Source organism: Thermobia domestica, chromosome 8 (genome assembly GCF_964235325.1).
Source record: "Thermobia domestica chromosome 8, izTheDome1.hap1.1, whole genome shotgun sequence".
Classification (NCBI taxonomy): domain Eukaryota; kingdom Metazoa; phylum Arthropoda; class Insecta; order Zygentoma; family Lepismatidae; genus Thermobia; species Thermobia domestica.
Window position 1 is genome coordinate 285,320,297 of NC_137461.1, and position 19,351 is coordinate 285,339,647.

The following is a 19,351-nucleotide window of genomic DNA, read 5'->3' on the forward strand; positions in this document are numbered from 1 at the left end:
CTCTCTCTCTCTCTCTCTCACACACACAAACACTAACTTATTTGTTTCTCCCTCTCTCTCGCAGAAACACCAACTCACTTGTTTCGCCCCCTCTCGCATAAAAATTAACTTACTAGTTTTCCCTCCTTCCTCCTCTCTCGCACAAACACTAGCTCACTTGTTCTCTCTCCTTTCTGTCTCTCGCACAAACACTAACTCGTTTCTCTCTCTGTTGCACAGCACTAACTCGCTTGTTTTCTCCCCCTCTCTTCTCGCACAAACACTAACTGACTTGTTTCCCCCTTCTCGCATAAAATTATCTTACTAGTTTTCCCTCCTTCCATCTCTCTCGCACAAACATTAACTCACTACTTTTCTCTCTCTTGCACAAACACTAACTTCCTTGTTTTTCTCCTCTTCTCTTTCTCGCACAAACACCAAATCACTTGTTTATCTCTCCTTCCTCTCTCTCTTTCGCGCAAACATTAACTCATTAGCTTCCTTTCTCTCTCTCTCTCTCTCTTGCTCAAACGCTAACTCACTTGTTTTTCTGCTCTTCTCTTTCTCGCACAAACACTAACTAACGTGTTTTTCTCTCTCTCCGTCTCGCACAAACACCAGCTCACTTGTTTATCTCTCCTTCTTCTCTCCCTCTCGCACAAACATTAACTCATTAGCTTTCTTTCTCTCTCTCTCTCTCTCCTGCTCAAACACTAACTCACTTGTTTTTTTGCTCTTCTCTTTCTCGCACAAACACTAACTCATTAATTTCTCTCTCTCTCTCCGTCTCACACAAACACCAACTCACTTGTTTATCTCTGCTTCTCTCTCTTTCGCACAAACATTAACTCACTAGTTTTCTCTCTCTCTTTCTTGCTCAAACACTAACTCACTTTTTTGGCTCCTCTCTTTCTCGCACAAACACTAACTCACTAATTTCTCTCTCTCTTTCGCACAAATACTAACTCGCTTCCCCCCACACTCTCTCTCGTACAAATACTAACCCTATCATTTTTACTTTCAGTTTGAGGAACACAAACAGGCGATTATAGACTACAAAATATACCGGGAGAAGCGTCGCCTTGAGTTGGAATACAGGCAGAAAATGACAGACGCTGCCCTAAAGATCCAATCCTGGTGGAGAGGAACTGTGGTCAGAAACTATTTGGGTCCTTACAAGAAGCTCAAAGCTCAACTAGCAGCCAAGAAGAAGGCGATGCTCAAGAAGAAGCGATAACTGGCTCACCAATAGGCTACATTGAATTTGGATTTTCATTTCCCCACAATTACAATTTTGATCAAAGGTATTTCAAAATGTTACATGTTGAAAGTTTGCGCCAGGTACCAAAATGTCTATGCATAGATACAGATCACAAAACCATAATCACGAGAGTAAGAACATTATTTCTAATTTATCCCGATACAAACGCATTTTTAATTAGAAACTACATTTTATTTTTTTATTTTTAAGAAGCAACTAGATAATAGTGTAAAAATATTTTTATAATGCTTTTAGAACTGTGGATTAAGAAATGGCATTTTTATATCCGTATTGAGAAATACGATCAATATGGAATTGAGAAATTGCAAAATATGCAAGTTTAAAATAATGTATTTAGAACTTTGGAGAAAGATCTGTTTATACTCTAGTTAGGTCAACCAACATATATATATATGATGATTTTTTTTTTAATGTATATTATTTAGGGGTTTATTATGCATATTATATGGTTTTATATTCCTAATTATCAAATAACATGTGCGACTAAGAATTAAGTAATTTTTGTAAGATATTCTTTTCAAAAGCTTATTGTTTTGGAAATCGTGTAATAAGAGGTGTACATTTATAAATATGGTTGTCAAATGTTATTTAGGATCTGAATAATTTCGCAGAATGTAACCTTTTAAATATACATATACACTGACTGTGAAATAAGGTATGCTTTTATATCTGTAATTAGGCTATCGAATGGTATACTGTTAACTAAAAAAATGAAGTGATAAATTAGGGAACATGGCGTAAAAAAGAATGGCTTGCTTTCTCTATAATTATTTCGTACAATAGGAATGAAACAATTTACCAAGATGTGGTTTCACTAAAAGTACTACCCTATTCACGCGAATGTAAGACGCACCGCCAATTTTTGAAGAAAAAAATTAGGAAAAAAAAATCCTCGAATGTAAGACGCACCCTTGGCGAAAATATATTTTAAAAAAACCTACACTGCATTGATTTTAAAGAATGAAAAAAAAAAAAAAAAAAAAAAAAACATGGGAAAACAAATAATGTTACGGGGAAATGAAGATACACTGAACTTACTGCTGGAATTCATGGTATATTCATGTGCATCTACTGGTACTTTTTTATTTTTAATGTAATTGCGGTACAACACTTGCTTGCCTCAGTTTTAAAGGGTTTTTATTTCCCGTAAAATGCACTACTTTAGTTCTGCACTCTGTTTGTACACACAACATACACTTTTTTTTTTTTTTTTTTTTTTTTTTTTTTTTTTTTACAGAATCGTGACTAACGAGATTAGCAATTTTTGGCAAAACTCCATCTAATCTTGCCTAAATTCGCATAACTCAAATCTAAGGCAAACCTTGATTTTGGAGGCAAAAGAAATCGGAAAAAAAAAAGCGTCTTAGAATCGCGTAAATAAGGTACTTTCAAAACTATGGACCATACGGTATTCCTTTATATCTACATTAGATAACAATATATTACGAACTAGAAATTGGATAATTTTGTATTTTATTTTTCTTTTTCAAATATTCCTTTGAAATTGTGAATTTTTATTTTGAATAATTAGTTGTGAACCTGGGATTCTGTTGAACTTTGGTGCAATGATTTTTTAAAAATATTTCTTATGCATTTTGCTTTAAAAGAAGTGATTTAGATATACTAGTATATTTTTACCGTTCTTAGTATGAGAAGCTCTAAACAATAAAAAGATTTCAAAAGTTGTTTCACAATATATTTTTAAAACATACATTAATAATAATAATTAAAAAAATCTTATTTTTCAGGACAAACTTATTTCTTCAGAAGAAGAATTACAAAATATATTTGCTACAAATATATTTTTATTAAATACAGCATGACTTGCTCACCATTTTGAGACACTATTTCCTATTACATCGCGCAATGATTCATTTGTTTATTTTTAAAATGTTTTTTTGTCGCTTACTAGCTATTCTCTTTATGCTAATGCCCACATAGTGCTCACGTTATTTATAGCTTCTTTCGGACTAGTTTTGTAAAACATAAAATAGCCTTGGACCAATGCAGGACTGGCAGCTTTCCCATGTTGTAGAACAGCATCTGTGAAACTTCGTGCGTCTTCAACACTTGCGTCTGGATAAAAGCGTAAGAACATCTGTTCCAACTGATGTTTCGAACAATATCCAATGTATTCTTTCATATCCACTCTACCTGGTCGGATAAGTGCAGGATCTAACCTAAAAGAAAAACAAAAAAAGTCGTTTAATATGAGGGTCATTCAAATGCAAACCGAACACACGTGAAAAAATACCAATGAAATGTTTTTTATTCAAAAGTAATTGCCAGACGCGTTAATACATTTACCCCACTGGGAGATGATCAATTCCAGCCTTGTAGAAGGAGTTAGGTCGCTGACGGATCCACTCAGTTTTCTTCAGGTCACCAAAAATGTGAAAATCACAAGGGAAAATATCTGGGGCTATATGGAGGACATTGAAGTGTTTCCCAGCCAAAACTCTAAAGCGTATCTCTCACCAGATTGGCAGTACCAAGACGGGCATTATCACGCAAAAGGATGATTTCGTTCGACAGCATTCTAGGGTGCTTTAGTTTTACCGTGCGTCTGTTTCTGTAAAGAGTCGTCATAGCGCTTCGTATTTATTGTGGTCCCACGCTCGAGGAAGTCAAGAAGCAGAGGGCCCCTTCAGACAAAGAAAGTGATCACAACTTTACCGGAACTTGTGTGAACAGCTTTGGCGGAGGAGAATTGGGGAGTTAGCTTTGCTGTTTGCTCTCGGGCTAATTCCGACCTGAACACGAATTTCTTCCTTTGTGATTCGTCGGTTTTCCCGAATAAGACCGTCTGCGTAATCATCAGGTGTAATGATTGGATGGACTTGTCCTGGGCGCGAATCGTTTTGCAATATGTGTCTTTCTCGAATCTCTTATGCCACTCCTACACACTTGTTAGTGACATACAGTGTTCGCCATTCACAGCAGACTTACGACGATGAGTTTCGCGTGTTCCAACACTCTCAGCCACCACAAAACGAACCATACCTCTGCTCTTCTTTGCTTGGCTCCATTTCTAATGCCGGACGAACACACTTTTCACTACACTCACCTATAGAGCAATAAACGAACAACTGTGTGTACCTGCGAATCGTCACTATGCATATCTCCTTCCGAGAGACAGCAGTATCGATAAATAACAGCAGTGTTGCCAATGTTTGCAAGGAATGTGTTTTATGCAGAGTGTTCGGTTTTCATTTGACTGCTCTCATATATGTGGGGGACTATTAACCTTGAAACCCCTTTGTAACTTCTAAACTAATTACAAATCAATGCAATTTTGTAACGTGCAAATATCGAGAGAGGGGCATTCTTTAACATATTCTACAATGTCACCAGATTAACAATGTTTCCAACCACCGTAAAAAAAAATTACATTACATCAGATTATCGCATACTTCAAATTACATGCCAAGGATAATTTAGAATCCACCATTTCTTATTCAGTGACACAAACTACAGTATCACAAATATTTGTAAAGATCCAAAATTTTGAAGGTGTCCCCAGTAGTAATAACTAGACTTCGGATCGATATGTACTAAAAAACGGCAAAATATGCGCTAAATCACGAAAATATGCACTGAAAATATGCAAATATGCACTAAAAAGGATAAATATCCACCAATCAAAAGCTAAAGTTAAATGAGAAATTTTATTATCATTAGAGAAAACAAGTTGTAGATATTACTTGAACTACATATACTTGGGGTACAACTATGATACATTCATGCCACAATAGACAACTATGTAGTTTTCGGTATTTTCTGGCAAAAGCATGCATTTGTCATTCAAAACATTACTGTACATTGAAAATGTTCCTTCCGTGTTACGGGTCGTTAAGGGACAGTATCTCAAAGAAGCAATGTTACTTGCCGATAAATCTGTAATTCGTGCGTCGTTGTTCCCAGGAACACTTTATTTGCATTAAATAAGAATTTTATGCCAGGATTTTTCGCGTCTATTGACTGTGCTTTTCGAAAAAATGTCCGATTGATTTTGGCGGAGCCTGTTTCGTTTTTGAATCAAACAGCTCAAATGCACTACAAAGTCCTAATCATCGCTCTTCTCATCTCATAATGATCTTTGAAATTGAACTGAAATGTGTATTGATAAACGCAAGTTCGCTTTTAATGTTTTCAGCTCCGCAAGCATCCACGGCTTCTTGTATACATTTGGATTCTTCGGGCTCAAACAGCCAGTATAAGATCAAAATACATCTACCCCAATGTATATATATATACACATAAAAAAGATTAGAATGCGCCAAGTATCTGTGAATAAAGAATAAATATACTCAGAGAAGTAAATAAACAATAGAAGTATATAGTAAAACACTAGCGAAATTGAACAGGACTCCCTTTTTTCCCTTAAAGGTTTTAAAGTTAATGGAGATAGATCTATGCAAAAAATGTATAATGGACATAGTGAGATAAAATGTTACACATACCGTATTAAATTACAGTATTTAGTTATACTACAAATTAATACACATAAAACTTACAGCATAAAAAAAAAAAAAAAAAAAAAAAAAAACGCCTACATACGTTTTCCAAGGCTAAAACAAAAAGTAGATGCTATGCCCTTTTCAGTGCTCCTCCCTCTGCTTTTGGCTCCCTTTGATCTATTGTGTATATTATGCTCCTTTATCCATATCTCTAGACCAGCTAGAGAAATAGTTATTGGTTTGGAAATTACTATATAAATTGCACTTTGTTCAAAAGTTGCACGGTATCTAGGGCCTTATATGGCGGTGGACTAAAGATTAAATTTGTAGGGAAACAAGTAAACGAAGACCTTCACAGACAACGTAGTTCATATACCTAACCTCTCACGGAATGTCAAAAATATTTTTTTGTAAACGCTGCATTCCGGAACTTGAAAATTACCGTTAAAAAGTATATTTTAATATCCGCTGTTTGCAACACAGGTTCCGACTAATCAAGAGAATTTAACATTTTTTTTTTAAACCTTTAAATTCACGGGACTGTGAAATATTTCCGTTTAATAAGGAGCCTGTTGAAGGCAATTTTTGCTGTATTAAAAGCCTGTATTCAAAACCTTATGTCCTTGTTTAAAAGAATATAAATCCACTTGAAATTACTTTTTATATCTAATTATGTGTTAATCCTAGAATACTTTCTTCTTGCGTAACATTGTCCGTTTCAAACAGCAATAATTTACAATGTATAATATTGATACTTTAAATGGAATAAACTGATTTGAGTGAGACATGGAGCATGAATGGGAAGAAGGTAAAGTTATCGAAAACATAACAGGAGAACAAAATGGAAATGTCCTCTTCTGAAAACAAGCATACTTTGAAAATATTATTTCTTTAGCATACACTTTGCAAAACATATTTTCTCATTGAACTGTTAACGTCTCTCAATTTCAATCCATTGTTTCAGAGGGTCCATAACTGTAGTGCTACACCTTCAAATTTCAATTTTAACTAGCTCAGAATTTTGTCTATTTTTGTCCACCCAAGAAAAATTTTGTACCATTTAAATATACGAGGGAAGGTCATTTTAAAATTTGGGCCACTTCCATCACCTGTCGTGAGACATATCCAAATTGGAATTTTCACTAGCTTAGAATTTTGTCCAATTATTGTCCATTTTTTCAATCCAAGAAAAAAGTTTGTATTATTCAAATTAAGAAAGGAGGCCCATTTCAAAATTTGGTCATTTAGATCAGTTTTAGTGCGATATCTTCAAATTCGAATTTTAATTAGCTCATAATTTTGTCCGGATTTTGTACATTGGTGAACCACGAAGAAATTTTTTTACAATTGAAATAAACGAGAGAGGACCATTTGAAATTTTGGCCACATCAATCACCTGCAGTGCGACATCTTCAAATTCGAATTTTAACAAGCATAGAATTTTGTCCAATTTTTTACATTCTTGAACCACCAACAAAAAGGTATATGGAGGTTCATTTCAAAATTTGGCCACTTCGATCACCTGTAGTGAGACATCTTCAAACTCGAATTTTAATTAGCTCAGAATTTTGTTGAATATCTTCACATTTTCTTACCACCAGGGCAAATTTCGTACCATTCAAATAAACCAGGGACGGACATTTAAAAATTTAGCCACTTCGTTCACCTGTAGTCAGACATTTCAAATTTGAATTTTAACTAGCTTGTTGGTACAAAACTCTCCAAAAAAATTCTAAGCTAGTTAGAGTTCGAATTTAAAGGTGTTACACTACTGGTGAATGAAGTGGCCAAAATTTTAAAATGACCCTCCTTTGTTAATTTGAGTGTTGAAAATGTTACACTACAGGTGATTGAAGTAGCTAGATTTTGAAATGGTCTTCTTCGTTTATTTGGATGGTACAAAATGTTTTGTTTGTGTTACAAAGATTGGACAAAATTCTAAACTTGTTAAAATGCGAATTTGAGCATGTCACACTGATCGACGAGGCCAAAATTTCAAATGGCCCTCCCTCGTTTATTTCAATGGTACATAATTTTTCTTGGTGGTACAAAAATGTACAAAAATCGGACAAAATTATGAGCTATTTAAAATAAAGTTTTTGAACATGTCGCACTACAGGTGATTGAAGTGGCCAAATCTTTAAGTGGTCCTCCCTCGTTTATTTGAATGGTACAAAATTTTTTCTTGGGTAAACAAAAATGGACGAAAATTGAACAAAATTGTGAGCTAGTTAAACTTCAAATTTGAAGATCTCTCACTACTCTTGAAAAGGTCAAATTTTGAAATGAACCTCTCTCTTTTACTTGAATTTTACAAATTTTTTTCTTGAGTGAACAAAAATGGACAAAAATTGGACAAAATTCTGAGGTAGTTAAATTTCAGATTTGAAGATGCACTACAGTTGATCAAAGTGGCCAAAATTTTCCCCCTTTGTTAATTTGAACAGTACCAAATTTGTTTTAGGTTGGACAAAAATGAACAAAATTCTGAGCTAGTTAAAATTTAATTTGAAGATGTCGCACTACAACTAGCTTGTTTCAGGAGATAACTTCTATAAGATTTTTCTTTCGGTACTTTTATACTGCCACAGGACCACACAATTTCAAATCCACACACACACACACACAACAGTAGCAACTTTAACTTTCGAGATGAATGACGTGAAAATTTTGTTCTAGATGGTTTGACACCGTTATTTATTTCTATTAAAAAAAAGTGACAGTCATGCATCATTGCCGGGAGGATGAGCCACTCACCCCTTTCTTATTCTCATTTTACATAATCTTGGAAGATATTCTAAGCCGAGAACAGTGAACCATTTCAAGGTCTTGAGTCTATTTATATTAGAAACTTGGAATTCCACTTATGAGGGAACTTATTCCACGTTAAAAATTATAAATTTGGTCGTTTCTTTAAATATGCATTTATATGCAATAACGACATAAACATGCACTAACCTCCGAAATATGCAAATATATGCAGTATAAAAAATCTACTATTTTACCCCAAAACAGCTGAAATGAATTTCTGTGTAAAGAGCATATCAATATCACGTCAGGAAAAAAACATGCAAATATGCAAAAGTCCGAAGCCTAGTAATAACCCAAGTGAGATTCATATGACAATGCAACGTTGGAAGTATCTTAGTGTCAAATATTGTCACCATAATGTGTCATATTTCTGACACGTAGGAAAGTTACAAGCGATTGAAAACTTTTCGTTTTTCAAAAAGTTTTAACTGCTTAGATAAACATCAATATCCAATCACAGGTCAAACAAGAATTAAAAAAAAAAAAAAATCCCTTCTAACTTTGTTCCTATGTAACAGGATGTGATTTTGGGACCCGCACATCTTTATTAATCTTTGGGAAGCACTTGTCTAGCACCGAAAGCCAAGTAGTTAAATACATCTCTGAGTTAAGAGTTCAACAATAACGGCCATTCGCCTTGACGTGGCCAGCTGACAGTTACATTCTAACATAGGACATAAGTTCGTTTCCTATTCATTGTTTGTTGCTTACAAGGAAATCTTTGTATTTGTAAAGCTTTTTTCCTTAACCTTTCTCCCCTATCATCTTTCGCTTTGCTGCATCATATCTACAAAATCTCACACGCGCTGCTTTTAAATTTAATTATGATAAGATCAGGCGCTTACTGGATCTCGTCGTTATATGTCAACATGTCCTCTTCGATCGTTCACCTGTCACTCGTCGCAGCTACAAAGAAGTATTGACAGCCGTAAACAAGAACTCTGACGTCCATGAGCAGTTACTCCCTGAATTTTGGAATGCAACATATAGCAACGCTAGAAGCTTGGTTTGTAAGCCTGGCCGCTTTGTATTAGATCAGCTGAAGGATGCAATAAACATTTTGTCTGCTTCGATTTGGAGTAATTGACCTCCTCTGTGCGAGGTAGGTTCGCATGGTGTTTATTCTGTTACGCCTATGACGTCAAAGCATGGCCGTGCCGTGCGGGGCGACGGCCCCGGGCGCCGAAGTAAGGGGGCGAAAAATTTGGAAGAAAAAAGGAAAAAAAGATAGGAAAAATTGCTTGGAATATATGCATGGGGGCGCCGTCGTATACTCTCGCCCCGGGTGCTGATTTTCAACGGCACGGCTCTGTGTCAGAGGGGCAGTCAGATCAAAAGAAACTAAGAGAGCATAATCTTGGTTATTCTGCCGATAGCCATTCTGTTGGATGATCGACTTTTGATCGAAAGCACTTTCGAAGAAGATGCTTAGCTTTTCGACATTTTTGAACTTCGACAACATCGTTCAACAGAATCAGCTGAAGGGCGGATTATGGACTAACTACTTTGGTGAGACTTTCTTAAATTAAGTTTCTATACCCAGCTCTACCAACATCACAATTGCTACCACTAGTCTTTATTCAAACCATTCAATTTATTTAAATTATAACTCTCATTTATATCCCACACCCTTATTTTGTCTCTTTACACCAACTTACTAGAAGTACATCATATCAGGTCATATTTTATTGTTGACTGTAAATTTATTTCACAGAACTATCACTATAAAACCAAAATCTTGACATTTCTTTCTTCCTCAAAATTTTTGGAAGTATGTAAAAAAAGATGGGGTATAACTAACACTGCCTATTGAGCTATTTGACGGGCTTCCCTAAGAAATAATAATATTCTCGGCACTTAACTTATTGGTGATATAAGTTTGAAATGATACAACAATAATAAATGGAGGTCTTAATCAATGATAGCAATAGTCAAGATACTAACCTATCAATGTAATTCGTTGTCATGAAGAGTATACGCGCCTCAGTAGACGCTACACCATCCAGGCAATTCAGTAACCCACTGAATGTCACGCGAGTCAGACCTTCATATGCAGCCTGTACTGTAACAGAAAAATATCAGGAAGATTTATCTTCTGATCAGAAGAAATTTACTGTTTGACACAAAAGTAAAAACAGAGTTTGGACTGTTATTTTTATGTTAAAGAATGTATTCTACAACAGATAATGTTGTTTTACACCAGAAAATATGAACCTGAAGAATTTACAGTGTTGCCATCCATAGAAATTACAGTATTGCTAGAGTAATATTTTCCCCCAAATCCAAGTTAAGGCAGGGACTAGAGGAACGAACTCAACTGCATTTAATTACGTATCATGTTATTTTGATATCGTGTAAGCTACTTTTTAAATAACTTTATTATTTAATTACAATAACTGTATGTTAAAACTATTTTGTTTATTACAAACTAAATACTGCACAATTATTATTTAAAAAGTAGTTTACAAGATTTCAAGACACCATAATACGTAATGAAATGCAGTTGAGTTCGTTCCTCTAGTCGCTGCCTTAACTTCGATTTTGGGGAAAATGTTATTCTGGCAATATTGTAATATCTATGGATGGCAATACTGAAAATTCTTAGGGTTAATATTTTCTGTTGTAGAATAACATTATCTATGACTGTGGTAACTTGCCTTTCATTATCTTCTTTCACTTATGAAAAACAATCAAAAGAAAAATGGTAAACTTTGTATTATTTTTAATACGAGGGTAAGTCAACTGAAAACCATAAAAGTAGAAATAAAAATCCGCATAAGGCGCCAGTGAGCTGTAAGTTGGCATGCCTGTTTACGATAGTATGCCAGATGTCTCCAAGGTGGCAGCAGCCGGTAGATGCACAAACACCGGCGCAACAACAGTTCCAAAATAGCAGCCCCACTAGCCACATGCACTAGCGAGGACCAGCGTTCTGTGATTCGGTTTTTGCGAAGTGAAGGTGTGAAACCGATTGACATTTTTAGGCGAATGAAGGTTCAGTATGGAGATGCGTGTTTGTCACAGCCACAAATCTATGAATGGTGCCGGAAATTTGCAAATGGGGTTACGTCTGTGGCCGATGCTCCACGCCCCGGCCAGGCTCGGCGCATAGTGACTCCAGAGCCATTGCAGCCGTTTAAACCATCGTTTTGGAAAACCGCCGTGTGACAATAGACGAAATTGCAGCATGTGTACACATGAGTCATGGATCGGCACATCATATTGTGAATGATGTTCTCCAGTTTCATAAGGTGTCTGCAAGATGGGTGCCCCGACAACTGACGCCTGAATTGAAACAGCGACGTGTTGATGCGTGCGAAGACCTTTTGTGGCGTGCTGAACGTGACGGTAATGCCTTCCTGTCACGAATCGTCACTGGTGATGAAACATCCACTCCACTCCGATGAAGAGGTACGCAACGCGGTGCACGAGTGGTTGCGCCGTCGCCCAAAAGACTTTTTTTCTGCAGGTATTCAGGCTCTTCCGAAGCGCTGGCGGACTTGCATTGAACGAAGAGGGGACTATGTTGAAAAGTGATTTACTTCTGTACCCTGTGTGACCAATAAATAATATTTAAAAAAATAATTATGGTTTTCATTTGACTCCCCCTCGTATGTCAGGCTCTTAAATTTGAAAAACGTTAAAAGTCAAACGTAGAAGAAAGAACCTTTTAGAAATGACAATTTAATTCTAGTCTCCATAAATTATCATTTGAAACTATAGTCTAAGTATATTAGAAAAGTAAATGCAAGTGTGTATGGAAACACAATCATAAAATATACATGGAACTGAAATCGTTGGATTTTTCACACCAACTCTGCAATAACTTTCTGACCTTTAGAGTTCTCCTCTCGACTGGCGAAAGCAGCGTCTATGTCTTCCAGCAAAAGGATGCTTTTATAAGGAGCCACATTCAACAAATGGTTGAGTCGATCATCGGATAAACCACGTTCACTAAGATTCATCACACAGATCCCATATTCCAGTTCCCCTGCCAAAGCAGTGATAAACGACGACTTCCCACAGCCTGGTGGACCATGTAACAAGTAGCCTCTCCTATATGGAATACCTAGAAGAAAAGACCACGTACACATATAGTATACCCTTTCATTTTGAGTGTAATTTTCGATATAATTTATCATAAACTAGGTACTGAAAACAAACAGCTTTCCAGAATTAATTTTTAAAGAAGTTTTGAACTAACAGTGTGACAATACCTGCAGCTTCAAAAGTATCAAGTGTTTATAATTTGAGAGTAAAATATACGTTTGGGAGTACTTGATCACTCTTCACCTACCTCTCTAAAATTGATCTGCAAGTACTGGAGCATTCTTAAATATGAATATTTGGATAGTTCACACACTAGTTCCTCAATGATGTCTTGATCCGACTACGATAGGTCACATAGTATTGGAGCTATGAACTTTTAAAGTTCGACTGTTTCACGTTTTTGGCACCCTATAACTCCGAAACTATCCACTTTTGAGCACAGGTTCATATGAACTTTTTTACTTATTTTGATGTGAGGAACCTGTTCCCAAAATACTGTGACACATTTTTTGTAACACCCTGTATATATATTTTCATATCTTTCTGAGCACGACGACGGCAAGTTTAAAAATCATTACTGAGAGGTATTTCAGATCTCTATACGTATTTCGATGAGTTCATAACTTTTTGTCTCTGCTTGCTTGCAGTGTATACACCAAAAGTAGCGTGAGGCAAAGATACTTTCTTATTACGTAGAGCGTCTACCATTTATGCTCGGCGTTATTCCATGCGAAAAGTACAGGAGAAACCCTCAGTGCACACCTCTTGACATACATTTCCTGGATCAACTTGTTGCACTCAAATGATATTTTTTTAAAAAAAGTAATACGTACAAAATCACCGATATTGGGTATGCAATTAATTCTTTTTTTTTTTTTTTCAAAAAAAGAAACTGTCCACATGTATTAAATTTATAATATGAGATATTATCAAAACAAGGAAACAATTCGAATATTCCACATAATTTTCATGGAGATATTTGGGAATTATTGTACAATTGTTGTGCTATACTCTTAATTGTTACATTATTGTCATTTTTTATATGTAGCGATCAAATATGGGCAATTCTATTGGCATTTTATTGATAATTTTCAAGAGAAACTATAAGAATTCATAAAAACTTGTTCTAATCGAGAAATACCTTAGTTCTAATCGAAAATACTATTTGGTACGGCTTTAACACCATCAAAATTATTCGATATATATATATATAAATACATATCACTGCTGGTGTAACAAAGGAATCGGCACAATGAATCATGTTATCTTTGAGAATGAACTTCTCCAATCTTCCCAATCAAATTTAATTGCTGTTACAAAAAGTACATGGTTACACTCCTCTTTCATATAGATCTGTTTTGGCAACTAACAATTGGGACTCAATCAAACTTCTGTTACAATTTCTACTGAATTCAGGCTTAAATCTATAATAAAAAATAAATAATAATAATTAAAAAAAAAAAAATTCAAGATACTAGTTAGTCCAAGAGCTAGGAGAGGTTTTATTTACCCTTGATACCCAAAAGCGTCATAGTGTTTTTCTGAAAGTCTACCACTTACACAATCAAAATATGGAAGTCTTACTAAAAAATCAGTGGTGGGGACATGAAATATGACGTCATCAATACGGCCGCCGTCACAATTCACAGCACAGTCTTTAAATGAGGGTAACTTTCCAATCAATGAAGCTAGAAACTTCATTGTTGTGCCAAATTAATGGTAACCGATGTGTTAAGTACCACAAGTCATTGCTGTTTACATATATTGCTGTGATTTTTAAATATGGCGAATAATTTGCTTAGAATTTAACTTCTTTTGCTTCACTGTATTTCTTTCATGGCAAATATCTATGAAACCGCTAGAGATAGGGGAAAACAGCTTGAAATAAATGAAATAGTGCAGAATCTGACCTTTCCAATGGTACCAATATCATTATTATATCTTAAAAAGTGACTGAGATATTCAGGCTGAGAGACGCCACGGATATTTTCTGGAAGCGGGGGGACTGCGTCCGTCCGCGTTCCCCTTCACTTTTCCCCTTCCTTAGAACCATATCTGAAGAAACCTAAACTTCTAAACACTCTTTGCCCTTCTGCTGTAAAGTGTCCTATTAGCAGTGATTGAGAAGGAAATTTGAAAAGAAATTTTGTTTCACAGACAAGACAAGAAAAGGTTTGCATGGTAAAACTGCACAATTATTTCGAAAGTACATAGATTTCGTGGAAATGTACAAATTTTTCTGTAGATCATACTGAACCTGTAATGTTGACATGTATATGGAAGGCATAGAAAAAACGTGCCCCATTTTCTTTACGTGTAATAGGCCAAATTACGCTCGTTGGATGACAGTATAACTTCTGAAGCTTCTTAATATGGAAGAGATATGCCCAGGCGTCAGAAAAGCTCTTTCTGAAGGAGGACTATCCATCAAACTATTCACGTAGCGGAGGACTATCTGCTACATGTTCTTTTTCTCGTGTTCCAGTAGACATGGCGCTAGAACAAACCGTGAATAAGGACGCTGCGTCAAGGTTTGGTGGTATCACAGCATTTGCTAATTCAGATTCTGCAAAAGCAAGATGGATGAAAACAAGATTGTGACTCATTTATTGGAACTAAGTGGATTAACGCATGCAGAAGACATTAAAGCGGAATTTCATATCTCTAGAATCAACAGAGATAACAATGATGCTACAGAAATCATGAATACTGTGGTTGAAGTTTTAAATCCTTTCTACAGCATTGAACCGAATACTCCTCTTTGAAACTTATTCACTGGCCAAGTTATTGCGGATGACATGACAGATCAGCTGACCCAAAGTTATAAAAAAGGTGAAACGTTTAAAAATATGTATGCTAAGGATCCTAAAATTGTTGAGAAGCTGATAACAAGAAACATTGGTAAATACTGTGTAAACATTTTAGCCCAAAAAGCAAATACAACTCAAAGTTGGAAAGCGTGAAATGTCGCGAGATCTTTTTGGGAGATTACTTTATCTTGCTGCAGTCGAGAAAAGAGACACTGAAAAAGTGATCAAGTATCCACTTACCCCAGTTCCCCTATTTTTGGGTCAAATAGGAGGTTATATGAACAAAACTGACAAGACCAAACTAATGCATGAAATAGAGAAATATCAAAAATCAAGCAACGAAAATCCCCATCAAGTGCATTCTGTCATATATAATACAACGTTTGTCATTCATTGTTTGAAGTTTCCTAAGACTTACGGTGAACTTACACATAAACTACTAGAAACAATTTGCCATACACGCGCAAATGATGTTCATGTAATTTGTGATGTTTACAAGACGCCAAGCATAAAGGATCTGGAACATGACCATCGATATGGAACAATGTTCTGTGGTGACACAGTAGTGATAGCACCAGAACAGAAAACTCCAAAGAAGTCACATGAGTCCTTGAAAAGCAGTTCATTTAAGACATCTTTCCTTGCCTTCATTTGTAATGAATGGAAGAAGGATGAATACTTGTGCATCCTTGGTGAAAAAGTATTGTATGTAAGCACTGAAAGCACACACTATCAGTACAGCAAGCAAAATAATGTTATGAATTGCAAATTGGTTTCTGAACTGAAATGTTACCACGAAGAAGCAGACACACGCGTAATTTGGCACATTCAATACATAATCCAGAAGCCAAACAGCAATATCGTCGTTCGAGCTAATGACACGGATATATTTATTTTGCTGGTTTATCATCAAAGGCACTTTCAGAATTACAAAGTGGATGGATACAGGATTAGCCTCCAATAACACCAGACGGTTATTTCATGTTAAATATTGCGGAAGAACTAGGTGATGATTTAGCTCTAGCATTACCTGGATTCCACGCATTCACTGGATCAGACTTTACAGCAGCATTCGCTTGACAAGGAAAGGTTAAGCCGTTCAAAATAATGTTGAATAGTGTAATATAGAAGATTTTTTTCTCGCAAGTATGGAAGAATCAGTACATCTCAAAATAGCCTCTTATCTAACGCAGAGCAATATGTGTGTTCCCTATACGGACAGACTCTTTGCACATCAGTCACAGAAGCAAGGTACAATCTATTCAAAACCAAATGTGCTCCTAAACAGGCACAATAACCTTTGAAGAGGATACAAAGTACTGACCCCACTCTTCTTCCTCCATCTAGAGCTGTTATTCGTGAAAAGTTTAAAAGAAGTAATGCTGTTGCATAATATGGAAGAAAGCCAATCAACAGAATCCTCACAAAGGAATTGACCCTTTACAACACGGATGGTATTTGCATAATGGGAAGTACAAGATTCAGTGGTTTGAAGGACTTGTGTGACCAGAAAGCTACAAATTAAAAATGATGAACATTCAGAAAATGAAGAGGATGAGTACAGTGACGACATTGATGAAAGCGATAACTGAAATAAAGAGAAGACTGATATTCTTCGTCTTCAACGATTTCAATTATTATCGGGAGCATTTATTAATAATGTTAAAAGCCACACTGTAAGATAAGCAGTGGCGGCTCGTGAGTATATGATATGGTAGTGCCAAAACGTACACCATAAATAAGACATATCCGAAATAAACTCCAAATCGATTTTTGGGAGGGTCAAATCTAGATGGTACATATTAGTGCTGTTGAATTTTTGTGACATTTGCGGTTTTTGAGAAAACCGATTTTCTGAAAACCGAAAACCGCAAATGCGGTTTTCAAAACCGAAACCGCAGATGCGGTTTTCAAAACCGAAACCGCAGATGCGGTTTTCAAAACCGAAACCGCAAAAGCGGTTTTCGAAAGCGAAAGCCGCCCGAAACCGTGTTTGTGGTTTTATAAGGGATTGTCCTTTTCAAAGCAGAAACAATGTTTGCTGTTTTTAATTACACCTTTTAACAATTGTGAAAGCATCTATCGATCGAGACAAATGTATTGATTTATGTGTGTGTTTTAACTTTTTTTATTTGCTCCAAGACTATTATGGTAATATGTGCAGCCCAGTGCGAAAGGGATAATTCGATGGTTGTACAAGTCACAGCTAAATTAGGGTGACAAATACTGACGTTCGATCTTTAGCTTTTTTTTTTTTTAGTTATTTCTTTGACGACACTTTTAATGTACCTTTCGGCTGCAGGGAAGCAAACTGGACCCCACCTGATTTTCATATATGTTGTAAATTAGACCACCAGGAACACGAATCTGAAGGAATTTTGACATTTCGAATGTCGGAACTCGAGATATTCGAACATAAATTGACCATGGAAGCAAACTGGACCCCACCTGATTTTTATATATTTTGTAAAGTAGACCACAAGGAACACGTATCTGAAGGAATTTTGACATTCCGACTTTCGGAACTCGAGATATTCGATCAAGTGAAAACGGAAGCAAACTAGACCCCAACTGATTTTTATATATTTTGTAAACTAAACCACGAGAAACACGAATCTGAAGGAATTTTGACATTCCGAATTTCGGAACTCGAGATATTCGAACATAAAGTAACCAGGAAGCAAAAAGGACACTATTTGATTTTTATATATTTTTGTAAACTGGACCAAAATTAGCAATTATCTGAACGAATTTTGATATTCCGATTTCCCGATCTCGAGATACTAGAACTTATACAGTAGTTTTATGTAATATGTATAAAAGTAACGAAGAAAGTTCTGTCGCTTTTTGACCTATCACTTAGAGCATAGATATGTCACCAAAGACGTACCTGGAAGATCAAAAATAGTACCCATCAGTATCAATGACCTTCTGCCAACGTTCGGGATGGGCATGGATTCCTTCGCAGTAGAACTTGGTTTGCCGTGAAGCGAAGAAGGTATCAAGTGCATTTAGCACCTCTACTACGGAGTTGAACTGCAGTCCTCTAAAGTGAGTGTCCAAGGAAAGGAACAGGTGATAACAGGACGGTATAATGTCCGGACAGTATGGCGGATGCAATAGTGTTTCCCATTCAAGGTGTAGGATGGTGTTCCGGCTCATTCTAGCTATGTGGGGCATAGCGTTGTCCCGTAATGGGGGAACCCCTTAGCGATTGAGAAGTGTTGGCTCCAGGGTTTTGAGTTTTTCTTGAACACGGCTCAACTGCTGACAGACAGTTGCATTGATGTTCTTCTCTGACCGCCCGGTAGCAGTTCCCGATGCACGATGTCGTGAGCAGTCCACCAAACACACAGGAGGACTTTCTGGCCCGAAAACAAATCATCTGGGACACATAGACCCAACTTGTAGTGCTTCCCAAATTGATGGAGGTGCTGGCGAATGGTTTCTCGACTAACATTGAATGTTAGCACCAGTTCCTTACATGTCTGTTCGGCTCAATTGCTACCTGAAGATCCTCATTTTGTACATGTGTTGGTCTTCCGGCACGTGTGGTGCGTCTTTCGTGAGTGTTTCGTCACCGTTCTTAAACTTGCTAAACCACCCTTGCACTGTCTGCGTAATCACGACACCCTCACCAAAGCCCTGAGGTATCTTCCGCCCCGCTACAGTGGCGTTTGATCCAAGTTGGAACTCGTACAGCATACACGCCTCTATGACGCTTTGTGGAGGTTCCATATTCACTCCGTCCTTACATACGTTTACGTTGTAACTGAACTTCCACAACCTGGTAGAATGTCGGATATACCCACACCAACAACTGACCTTCGCCTTATCTCCATTCGCATTAAACTCACGGTATGAGGGTCAATTTTACACAGAATTTCACAAAAAGCGACAGAACTTTCTTGGTTATCTTTATATATCTCTCAGGACATAATATGTTTCGTATAGAGAAT

The 19,351-nt window shown here is 36.4% G+C and overlaps 2 protein-coding genes across 7 annotated transcripts in view; one reads left to right on the forward strand and one right to left on the reverse strand.

Moving 5' to 3' along the window:
- LOC145693666 (dynein regulatory complex protein 9-like) overlaps positions 1 to 2,946 on the forward strand; it is a 119,133-nt gene extending 116,187 nt beyond the window's left edge. For both annotated transcript variants that reach the window (XM_081769899.1, XM_081769900.1), the window contains one exon: positions 1,004 to 2,946. In XM_081769899.1, the coding sequence (XP_081626025.1) occupies positions 1,004 to 1,216 (213 nt within the window). In that variant the 3' untranslated portion in view covers positions 1,217 to 2,946. The remainder of the gene's footprint in view (positions 1 to 1,003) is intronic.
- The window catches only part of Bcs1 (mitochondrial chaperone BCS1), a 44,481-nt gene continuing 28,071 nt past the window's right edge, over positions 2,942 to 19,351 (reverse strand). For all 5 annotated transcript variants that reach the window (XM_081769898.1, XM_081769893.1, XM_081769896.1 and 2 more), the window contains exons 5-7: positions 12,368 to 12,601; positions 10,477 to 10,594; positions 2,942 to 3,441 (exon numbers count right to left, since the gene is read on the reverse strand). In XM_081769898.1, the coding sequence (XP_081626024.1) occupies positions 3,183 to 3,441; positions 10,477 to 10,594; positions 12,368 to 12,601 (611 nt within the window). In that variant the 3' untranslated portion in view covers positions 2,942 to 3,182. The remainder of the gene's footprint in view (positions 3,442 to 10,476; positions 10,595 to 12,367; positions 12,602 to 19,351) is intronic.